General features: G+C 40.4%; 1 protein-coding gene across 1 annotated transcript; it reads right to left on the bottom strand.

The window, feature by feature from the left end:
- Positions 1-450: 450 nt before the first annotated feature.
- Positions 451-9428, bottom strand: LOC122555653 (extracellular calcium-sensing receptor-like). The gene is made up of 6 exons (XM_087993219.1): positions 9328-9428; positions 8118-8409; positions 3802-4635; positions 3201-3428; positions 1489-1612; positions 451-1382 (listed from the first exon to the last, which is right to left on the bottom strand). The coding sequence occupies exons 1-6, from the start codon at positions 9396-9398 to the stop codon at positions 451-453; spliced, it is 2481 nt and encodes an 826-aa protein (XP_087849345.1). The 5' UTR covers positions 9399-9428.
- Between the last annotated feature and the right edge of the window lie 2876 nt (positions 9429-12304).

Here is a 12304-nt window from a genome sequence, read left to right as displayed (position 1 = left end):
AATCGCCATGCAATAAAGAAGTCACGATTAGGAAACAAAAAGTAACTTTGATCCATCTTTCAATAAATTTAGGTTACACACTATTCAATTCAGTTCACAAGAGGAACCTCTATTATCCAAATGACATGGCTGGGGAGTACATTGTTCGGATAATCGAATGATGGATTATCGAATGCCGGTTAAAACAGTTTAGCCAAGCATCGGAATCTTGCGATATTGTTTGGATAATCCAAAGTTTAGACAATTGAATGCTTGATAATCGAGGTTCATCTGCCATGAGGTTACATGTAAATGAAATGCTGGGCAGATGTGTAAACTAGTCAAAATTATCAGCCAAACTTCAAAACTGCACATACTACAGGTCATTGCGGCTTTGATCGATTCTTTTGGTACAATATTGCTATTCACCATTATTATGGCAAAGTAATTATCTACTAAAATATCTGCATCTCATTTTTGAACATTTTCAAAGCTTTTTTTGGAAGCCACTGAGCCCATCATGTTCCTCTTTGTATTGTTTTCTTTCTTCAACAGAATAATATAACATTTTGGAGTAAAAATGCAAATAAGTAGACCAAAGCTGGAAGCCAAAATAGCAAATACTTCAACTGCCACAGCATATTTCCCTGGCGAACTTATGTAAGCTGGAATGAAAGTTATCCAAACTGCGCAAAAGATAAGCATGCTAAACGTTATGTGTTTCGCTTCATTGAAGTTATCTGGAAGCTGTCGAGCCAGAAAAGCTACCACAAAACATGCACAGGACAGAAATCCAATATAACCGAGTACACTGTAGAAGGCTAACGAAGATCCTACATTGCATTCGAACACGATTATCTCATGAGAGTGACTAGTGTTTTTCAATGGATAAGGTGGAAATGCAATTAACCAGGTAGTACATATTGCACATTGTACCAGTGTGAGGATGTACACCATCAGCCATTGTTGTCTTAGTCCAAACCACTTCATCATATTATTGCTGGGAAATGTTGCTTTGAACGCCATTACCACGACAATTGTTTTACTCAATACACAAGAAATGCAAAGAACAAAACTAATACCAAACGCTACGTGGCAGAGCATACAAGACCAAACTGAAGGTTCCCCAATGAATGTAATTGAACACAAAAAACAAAGTGTCAGGGCAAAAAGAAGAAGGAAGCTTAACTCAGAATTATTAGCTTTAACAATCGGAGTGTGTCGGTAGATGTAGAATATTGCGAATACACCAACAGTAGTGCAGACTCCAAACAGCGCCAGTGTCACCAAACTGATTCCCATTGTCTCGAAAAAGGAAAGGAACACAATTTCTTTTGGAATGCACTGATCCCGCCTTTCATTAGATTTGAATTCCAATGGACATTTTATACATTGAGTGGAATCTAAGAAGCAACACAAGAGTTTGTCATTACACGAAGAATCTTAAAACCTGAGCAATGAAGGCATCTAGTTTAAGAAACAATACCTTTAGCAATGGTGTATCCTTACCAGTTGTGTTACTAATTTCACCTTGTGCACATTGTATACAATCAAAACAGCAAACGGGTTGTCCTTTTCTTCCTGCTTTTCTTGTTCCTTGATGGCAGCTTTCAGAACAAACAGCTTTAGGTGCCTCATTAAGAATATGAATACAATGGTGAAGAAATGTTAGTAATTCAATGTGGGAAATGTACAACATTCACTCTGGTAACATAAAAAGACCTATTTCTGTTACGTTTGTTCGGACTGTTAATTTTGAAATACTATCAGCGTTTGTGACCTCATCATGTCCCAATAAAGTGCTTGGAATAGGTTTGCAGTTGCAGAGCCAGGATACTTTCGATGAATTCAGATTCTTGTTTTGACATCCTGGATGTATTCTGGGAGTTTTCATTTTATTGAAGAAGGAAATAGGGAAAACAACTAAAAAAAAAATCAGAATCAATTTGCAGTAATACCATTTAATGGTTAAACTGAAAACCAGATTCAGAGATAAACATGTTTTCTTCATACATTCTTGCGATGTGGTTGTTGTTGACTAGCCCAACATTTATTGTCCATCTCTAATTGGCTTTGACCTGCCTTTCTGAAATGTTGAAATTCATTTACTATCGATATTGTGGCCATATTGTCAGAAAGGGGGAACTGAAATATATTTCAAAGTCAGGATTGTAAGTGGCTGCCAGAGGGTATTGCAGGTGATGGTGACCCATGGATTTGTTGCCAATGTTCTTCTACTTGGAAATGAGCATGAATTTGAGAGGGGCTTCCCAAACAGCATTGTTGAATTTCTGTAGTGTTTCTTGTTGGTGTTGCTACTGAGCTTCTGTGGTAGAGGAAGTGAATATTTTGGATTTGGTGCAAAGCAAGTGGGCTGTTTTTTCCTGTATAGCTTCAAGCTTCTTCAGTGTTAATAGAACTGCACTCATCAAGGCAAGTGGGATGATTTGATCACAGTCCTGACCTGTGTCCTGTACGTGGTGGTTATGTTTGGAGACTCGAGGTGAGTTACCTATTGCGGCTTTCCTAGCATCTGGTATCCTCTTGAAACTACAAAATATATGATTAGTCCCACTCACCTTTTTGAAATGGTATCCCCTAAGATGTTGACGGTGTCGGATTCAGTGATGCTGATGCGATTGAGAAGCAAGGGGAGGTGAATAGATCCTCTCCTGTTGGAGATGGTCATTGCTTTGCATTATTGCAGCAGAAATGTGTTTGTGGTCAAGATGAATATGAACCACCATGTTCCTTGTCACACAACTAATGTATCCATTGCTCCCTCAGATTTCTTGTAAATCTATGCAACCACTTTTCAATATGCTTAGACGTTACGTCTTTGCTCCTACATTCATTCATTTATGCAATGTACACAGGTACATTGATAACTCATTCTGCATCTGCACATTTTTCTTTCACATTTTTAATTACATCAGTTATGTGCGAGGAAATTCTGCTGTTGAAAGTGGGAGGAAATAAAATATGTCTGATCTTACAATCTGGATTGATCAAATTAAACAATTTTCAAATTGGTGAGCAGATATTTTCCATTTAAAAGTGCTTCATAAGTTGCAATTTATGCCATGTTGGGAAATGGGCAGTAGCGGGCACTTTGTCTATTTGATACAACAACCATCAGTTTGCTTTTCTGTTTCAGAGAACGGAAATTTAAATTAAAAATAAGGCATTTTAGAAAAGGCATGGTTCCCCACAAATCTTACCAATTTCTGACCACCACTCCAAACAATCGCCCCTTCTGTTATTGAAAATTCTTCTCCGGAACCAGCTGATGCATCATAGTGCCCAACATTTACAACGTCGATGTCACCGAGGGCATTTGGTTGCCAGTTTACAATATCATATGTTGCGACAGGGTCTCCATTTTCATCAAAATAAACTTTTTCTCCGATCTTGGTTATGAAATTCACTGTTCTCATATAATATAGCAACTTTAAACAAAAAATACAAAATGAGAACTTATTTACATTAATTGCAAACTTTCAACCGTAAATTTGACCGCATTGGATGTACAGCTTTTCCCCGGGATACGAATGCCCGGGTTACAAACGTCCGACTTACGAACGCCCTTACTTATGAACCGACCTCTGTAAAGCCTATTATTTTACCAACGCCAAGGTCATCTTTTTACCACCCAACACCACATCACTTCTTCAGCCAATGGAACAGGAAATCATAACCTCCTTTAAGTCTTTTTATTTATGCCAGACCTTCTCACAAGCAGCCAGGGCTACCCAAGATGCATTCACATATACTTACCTTATTTCTAAATGCAGAGATCAAACTATGTAAAATGTTCCTCACCTGCCATGGTTGAAAATTTGAAATATTGGCACAACTCCCATTGTAGAAAGGCCCTGACCCAGTTTTACATGATGCCATGTTGTGAAGTGCATGAGCTATCGCATAAGTTGCTTTGTACACATTATAAGTCACTCTGTATTGCAAGACATCTGTAAATTTATTTTGGATATTTTGTAAATTTTCTCTTCCTGTGCATTTCTTCAGCCCCAATTCAGTTTTTGGGGAATCTGTTTTGTTTCCATCAGTTAGAGTACAGCCAAAACAACTTTCCCAAAACCTTTTCACCAAAAGGTTCTCTGGATACAAGGATGGATGAACTTTCATTAGGAACTCCCTCAACCCTGGTATATTGACTTTGCGAATTGCAACTCCAATTGTACCAGTAGCAATCTTTTTAGTTTCTTCCTGCGGAAGAATCAATGCGGAAACCCATGATTCGCTTCCAATCCATTGAATGTCGCTAACATTTTGTCTAATCATTTCTTTTAGTAGCACACGCATGTTTGATTGTCCCACAAACGCGACGATAACTTTTGCAGAAGAGGTTTTTATGGTGTCAATTGTTTTCAGTAACTTCTCTCGAGCATGTGTTATATGAAATGACTCAGAAAAGGCTATGCAAACTCCTAACTGTTGGGCTGCCTCTTCAAATGCTTGCATTCCAAAGTTTCCATAGTTATTGTCGCTCTTAATGGTCCCGATCCAGGTCCATCCAAAATGTTTCACCAGCTGGGCTAATGCTCTAGCCTGATAGTAATCACTTGGTATTGTTCGAAAAAATGATGGATATTCCTTTCTGTTGCTCAGGCATGCACAGGTTGAAAAGTAACTAACCTGCCACAAATAAAGCAAAACAAAAATTGCATTTTGATAATAATTTGTGGTTGTTTATGATATCAAGGCAAACATATCAGTGGAGAAGTGTAAATATTTCAGCTTGTACAGTGCTTCCAGGAGCGGCCCTTTGTTAAACAGAGAATATATAACTTATTTAATAATTTCAAACCGTCCCATTAAAATATTCACTCCCAAGATTCAATCCAAGCATTGCTTTTTCTTTTCCTAGCTGCAACCACGCATAATGCTCAATCCTCAGAATTTAACATGAAGGACGTCTATGAACATTCTCTCTCTCTCTGTATATATACACGGGTGACCTGGGGCGATTTCTAACTTTGATATTATACAGAGGGTCCACTGTTGATCTCGTGTTTTGTGCCTTCACATTGAAGTCAATGGAGGAAAAAAAAAAGCAAGGTGTAGGATATGTGAGTAATTTTACATGACCTGTTTACACCATTGCCCAAACTTAAAATTACTCTTCAGCTTACCCCCTATTATCTTTAGCAACATTTTAAACATTATCGGTTTTTAATTCAAAAGTTTGCGAGGTAGAATTTTGAAAAATTTCATCCAGCTTCTGGCAGCAAATTAAGCTCACTGTCTCTCAGGCATGGTTACACTTGCTGCAGTAAGCCGGTTTAATTTAGAATTATATCAACTGCTAACATAATGTTTGCGTTGTATCGTTTAGCATTCTATTTATGCTGTGGTTTGCTGATAGGTAGGCTTCGTAGTCCTTATATTAATATGCTATGTTGCTTCCCTTTCAATGTAACAAATCCTTAATTTCAAAAGTTCAAGGAACAGCGTTCTGGCTGATCACTTTGCCCCTTGACCTTTACATTAGAATTGATAACAGAGGAGTACTTAACAAATTGTAAGTGTTTTTTTTTCCTCAGTTTTGCCTCTTGTAGAATGCTTTTCTGCTCTTAACAAACGAAACGTTGTCTTATGTAGTGGAGCATCCCGATGCTGAATTCAGTGTGACATTAGCTTATTTTTGAAGCTGCGATTTCTCTCTTGACAGATGTACTTGACCTAGGTAAAAACAATGACTGCAGATGCTGGAAAACAGATTCTGGATTAGTGGTGCTGGAAGAGCACGGCAAAACTGCAACTGCTGTGCCCGTCCAGCACCACTAATCTAGAAGATGTACTTGACCTGCCCAGTATTGCGAGCGTTATCTGTTTTTGTTTTAAATCGTGCAACAAAATTGAAAGCACACTTTTAAATAAAAACCCCTGACCGCAGGATTCATTTCGCCAATGGGCTGTTCCCAATAAATGGGTTAAGGTTTCAGTTAAGTAGTAAGACGGACAAATGTGGTAACACACAAAGTTTTGAAAAGCAAATGACTTTATACTTAAGGTAAAAGCTGAACCGATCACTCGTAAATTGAGTTACCATGGTGCTTGATGAGAACACACCAAAGTATTGACAACAGGTGCGTTAAAGAAAAATGGTGTCGGGTTCTTGTGGCGCTGTGATAACATTCAGACCTGTGGACCAAATACTATCTCAGCTTGTGCATTGGGTGCAATAGCATCATGAGACAGATTGGTTAAAAATTAAGCAATGCTCCGATAAAGTAGTTAGTTTAAATTTTTAGGATGTGATTCATTTACCACTTGTTGAATCTCTTCATCTGAGCAAAGGATTCACTTTGGGAAGAATAACAGGAAGGCAGAATACTGGGTCAAGGGAAAGATTCTTCGTAGTGTGGATGTGCATGTACACAGACCCTTGAAAGTTGCCACCCAGGTTGATAGTGCTGTTAAGTAGGCATATGGTGTGTTAGGTTTTATTAGTAGACAGATTGAGTTCTGGAGCCGTAATGTCATGCTGCAACTATACAAAATGTTAGTGCTGCCGCATTTGGAATATTGTGTACAGTTCTGGTTGCCCCATTACAGGAAAGATGTGGAAGCATTGGAAAAGGTGCAGAGGAGATTTACCAGGACGCTGCCTAGTCTGGAGTGAAGGTCTTATAAGGAAAGGCTGAGAAACTTGGGTCTGTTCTCATTGGAAAGAAGAAGGCTAAGAGGGGATTTGATAGAGACATACAAGATGATCAGAGGATTAGATAGAGTAGAAAGTGAAAGTCGTTTTCCTAGGATGATGACATCAGCTTGTAGGAGGGGCATAACTATGAATTGAGGGGTGATAGATTTAAGAAAGATGCCAGAGGCAGGTTCTTTACTCAGAGAGGTAAGGGCATGGAATGCCTGCCTGCCAATGCAGTTAACTCAGCCACATTGGGGAGATTTAAACAATCCTTGGTAAGCACATGGAGGATGATGTAGGGTGATGAGTTTAGACTACTTACAGTGCGGAAACAGGCCCTTTGACCCGACAAGTCCACACCGACCTGCCAAAGCGCAACCCACCCATACATTTACCCCTTCACCTAACACTACGGGCAATTTAGCATGGCCAATTCACCTTACCGCCACATCTTTGGACTGTGGGAGGAAACTGGAGCACCCAGAGGAAACCCACGCAGACACAGGGAGAATGTGCAAACTCCACACAGTCAGTCGCCTAAGGTGGGAATCGAACCCAGGTCTCTAGTGCTGGGAGGCAGCAGTGCTAACCACTGTGCCACCATGCACAGTTAACAGGTGGGCGCAACATCGAGGGCAAAAGGGGCCTGTTCTGCACTATATTGTTCTATGTTCTATGTAGAGTGAAGGTGCAATGTACAAATATCATCAGCATATCACCATCGCCACCAGTGGTCAATAAATTCCAGGAATACATTTCGAATATAAAGATACCCCAGTCATGGTGAGCATTAAGCTATGCTTGCAGTAAAACAAAGGTTCCGGTCTAGTTCACTGATGTCTATCCTGCATGTGACTTCATATGCTGTTCTCAAGAAAGGTCACTGGATTGAAACATTAATGCTGATTTCTCTCCACAGATGTTGCCAGACCTGCTGAGATTTTCCAGCAATTTCTGATTTTGGTCCGTGTAATATAATTCCCTGTAAACCTGTCTTGCAGATGTTGCTGGAAGCCATTCAGTTCAATGATAACCTGGGACTGGAAACAAATGTTGACTTTGCCAGTACAACCCGCATCTCAGGAATTAATAAAAAAAGACCTAAAATTGCCAATTGTTAGAACCATTCTTGAATGTTTGCTTTCTCATAGGTTACTTCTGTACATTACCAAGTTTTTGAAATGAGACTTTTGAAGCACTATCTTAGATGAAGAGGAATAATAGCTTTGTTATAAAGCTATAGCTATATCGAACCAAAGAGCAATCAACAGTAATTGTACTGGACAGTCTCACCATTCTGAATGAACATTCTAAAGGCGATGTAACTGCAGACCTTGGTCTCCTTTGGATTAACAAATTCCAAATTTTGCATAGACAATAGATTAAATGACCCATATAACACCATATCTTGTACTGTTGATTCAACTTTATTCACATTGTAACCGAGTTAGTGAACACCATATCTTACCATAGGGATTCTGAAGGTACCAATGGAAGGTGCTATTGCTAAAGACCTCGTGGATCCAGAATCAGCGACAATCGCAGAAACAGTGGAAGAGTTTTTACAATTAACAGAGGGCGTGTTTGCCTTGGGTTCGTTCAGAAACGCCATAGCTGCTTTCAGCGATAACTGAGTCAACTGACAAGAATCGTACAGCTGGTATCCCAGCATGACACCAGGAAGTAAAGTTGTATCGTTATTTATTTCCTCAACTGCAAAAATCATCGCCACTGCAAAACGGAAAGGTCTGAACTGAAAGCTGCAGAGAAGGTGAAAAAACAAAATTTAAAAAATACACAAAAAATAACAATAGCAGTTATTTCTGAGGGAACCACCATGTAGCTATTATTAGGTATAATTCAGTGATAACACCACTAAATTGGAAGTTAATGAATATATGCTTTAATGCAGAGCCCTGAGCATAAAATCTTAACTGACATTATGCAAAGATCTGACAATGTCTTCAATTTCAAATAAGTCATTTAGCGGATCCGCCACCTTCCTTCTCAGGTCCAATAGACGTATTTCAAAGAAGAAAAGGAGACTTCTCACAATGTCTTAACCCACACTTAGCCTTCATTTCAAAATTCTAAATGTGGGTTTTGAGTTTTGAACACAAGACCAATTGTGGGAGCTTGCAGTGCATACATTGCTGTATTATCATGTGGCAACCTTGAATAAATTGCAAAAGTACCTGTTTGATTATGAAGCAATTTGGGACAATGCTGCAAACGTAAAGCAAACCAAATATTTTATCTTAAATTCACAAATTCACTCAGAAAGTAGTCATACAAACCCGTGAAGCAGCATGAGGGTAGATTAGATTAGATTACTTACAATGTGGAAACAGGCCCTTCGGCCCCAACAAGTCCTCACCGCCCCGCCGAAGCGCAACCCACCCATACCCCTACCTTTACCCCTTACCTAACACTATGGGCAATTTAGCATGGCCAATTCACCTGGCCTTCACATCTTTGGACTGTGGGAGGAAACCGGAGCACCCGGAGGAAACCCACGCAGACACGGGGAGAATGTGCAAACTCCATACAGTCAGTCGCCTGGGCGGGAATTGAACCCGGGTCTCAGGCGCTGTGAGGCAGCAGTGCTAACCACTGTGCCACCGTGCCGCCGTGCCACCGTGCCGCCCAATTTATATTTTCCAATTTATTGAACCGACCTGATGCATTTTGCTGGCTCCGGATGGTTGCTGAACATGAGTTGCCGATGCTCAACGTGGTAAGAATGCATCGCAAAAATTCCACCTAATATGACATCTCCATCCTTCGATAGACCCAGCAAATCAGACCTACCCCAACGTTTGCAAGTCTGCTCATTACTGGTCCATGCCAAGGCAAGAGCAGAATTCATCACTAAAAGGACCGAATAATGCATCTTTGGCAGGGCAAATATTTGTTCTCGGTTTACAGTAGGATAACTGATTTAATATAAGCTCTAGCTATTTCATTAAACACGCCATAATGAGCACCAAATTGAATTCAATCTCTAACGACCATCAGAAAAATTACTTGGCTGGTCCCTGACGAAAACACAGCACCACTTTAATCAACATAAGACTCATGAAGAAAATAATTGAAAATGCAGTCACCTGTGTTGCTTCAATCCAATTGGGATGACACAGCGGTTCGCACTGCTACCGGGGACCCGGGTCCAATTCTAGCTTCGGGCGACTGTCTGTGGAGTTTGCGCATTCCCCCATACCTGCTTGAGTTTCCACTGGATACTCAGGTTTCCTCCCACAGTGTAAGATGTGCAGGTCGATTGATCCTCAGAACTCTGAAGTAGTCTTCCAGGAGAAAGTCTGAGGTGTATTTTCCAGTGGAATTGAGGACCTCAAAACTAGAAGTTCAGCAAGCAACAGGAATACTATCATCACCACCCTTCAGCTGTCCTCATATTCTGTGGGGCAACGCTAAGTCTGGTCGTTGTGCCTCATGTAAATTCTCGAATGCGCCAAAGCCTGCCACTTCTGGATATGGAAACTATCCACTCTGTTTCAGATGATTCAAAAGGACAAAATATCTTAAACATCTGCAGCAACAAAATAAAACAGAAATTGCTGGAAAAGCTCAACCGATCTGACAGTACCTGTGGAGAGAACTCAGAAATATGTTACTGGTTGAGTAACCCTCCCAAAGATGCTGCCAGAACTGTTGAGCTTTTCCAGCAATTTCTGCTTTTGCTCCTGATTTACTGCAGCTGCAATTCTTTTGGTTTTTATCAAACATCTAGGAGACAGCAAGGACGGCAAATGCTGGAGAATCAGAATTGATATAGCATTCTGCTGGAATAGGTATAGCAGGTCAAGGAACACCCCAGGAGCAATAGAGTCGATGTTTCAGGCAGGACTCTTCTTCAGGAGAAGGGTAAGGGGAAGGGAGTTGAGATTATCTATCAAGCTTTTTCCCCCTCCCCAGTCCTAAAGAAGGTTCCTGTCCAAAACATCAAATCTCTTGCCCCTCGGATGCTGCCTGACTTGCTGTGCCTTTTCCAGTACCATGTTTTATTAAACATCTGCATTAAACTTCTGATTTCGATAGTTTAGAAGAATGGTCCAAGAAATGGCTGATGAAATTCAATGTGAGCAAATGCAAGGTCTTGCACTTTGGAAAAAAGAATACAGGGATGTATCTTATAAATGGTGAGAAAATTCATAAAACCAAAATACAAAGGAATCTGGAAGTGCTCGTACAGGATTCTCTAAAGGTTGACTTGCAGGTTGAGTCCATGGTTAAGAAAGCAAATGTAATGTCATTTATTTCAAGAGGGTTGGAATGTAAAAGCAGTGAGTTGCTACTAAGATTTTATAAAGCTCTGGCTAGGCCCCATTTAGAATACTGTGTCCAGCTTTGGGCCCCACACCTCAGGAAAGACATACTGGCACTGGAGCATGTCCAGCAGAGATTCACAGAGATGATCCCTGGAATGTTAGGCCTAGCATACGATGAACAGCTGAGGATCTTGGGATTGTATTCGTTAGAGTTCAGGAAGTTGTGGAGAGATCTAATGGAAACTTACAAGATAATGCATGGCTTAGAAAGAGTGGACACTGGTAAATTATTTCCACAGGCGGGGATACTAGGACTCGTGGGCACAGCTTTAGAATTAGAGGGGGTCAATTTAGAATGGAAATGAGGAGACATTTCTTCAGATAGAGAGTGGTGGGCCTGCGGACTTTACTGCCACGGAGCGCAGCGGAGGCCGGGACATTAAATGTCTTCAAGGCAGAGACTGATAAATTCTTAATCTCGCAAGGAATTAAAGGCTGTGGGGAGAGTGGGGATAAGTAGCGTTGAAATGCATATCAGCCATGATTGAATGGTGGAGTGGACTCAATGGGCTGAATGACGTTACTTCCGCTCCTATTTCTTATGGTTTTATGACAGGTTAAGAAAGTTGTTTAATGCTGCTACTATGTAGTGCTATGTGAATGGCATGTTCACTAACTGAATTGAGGCTTCAGCCCTAAAATGCTTATTATGTTTGAATGTAAGTGCACAATGACCACTAGACAATGTGATTTGGTTATAAGGCAGCATTTGCTGGACAGTCCTGACTACTTAAAGATCATTAGTAGATCTGATATAGTGCTGATTTTGATACTTTCTTGTTACCTTGTTCAGAGATTTTATTACAGAGTAGGTATTGAACTCAGGCCTCCTGGCTCAGAGATAAGGATGCTTCAATGCCCACTTAAAAGTTCTACAGAAAACTGTTTACTGATGCATGCAGAAGCATTACTTAATGATATACTGAGACAGCAGTAACAAGTTTTATATTCAAGCATTGCACCTTTTTTCAAATTGCCTATGCATACTTCATATGATGGTGAGAATGAGCTGTCAATCAGAATTGATTGGCCAACCAATCAGCAGTGGTGAAAGGAAACTTGTGGGTGCTGGTTTTTCCATGCACCTGTTGGCTTTGCCATTCCAGAGAGTGGGAGATGTTGTCAAAGGAAGAATGGTCCTCCTGAGCATCTTGTAGAGGGTGTTTCCTGTTGCCCTTGTGCAACAGTAATTAAGGAAGCGCATGCTGAATGTGGTGGGTGGAGTTTCAATCAAGTTGGCTGCTTATCAATGGTAAAGTCCGAGTGGTTAATGTGATGGATGACATATCATTTGGGATGTCCCTGC

This window comes from Chiloscyllium plagiosum, unplaced genomic scaffold (assembly GCF_037043375.1).
Source record: "Chiloscyllium plagiosum isolate Xiang-an unplaced genomic scaffold, Cpla_swu_hap1 HiC_scaffold_13, whole genome shotgun sequence".
In the NCBI taxonomy this organism is placed as follows: Eukaryota; Metazoa; Chordata; class Chondrichthyes; order Orectolobiformes; family Hemiscylliidae; genus Chiloscyllium; species Chiloscyllium plagiosum.
Note: the sequence above shows the minus strand (reverse complement) of the source record. Positions and strands in the feature narration are given on the sequence as shown.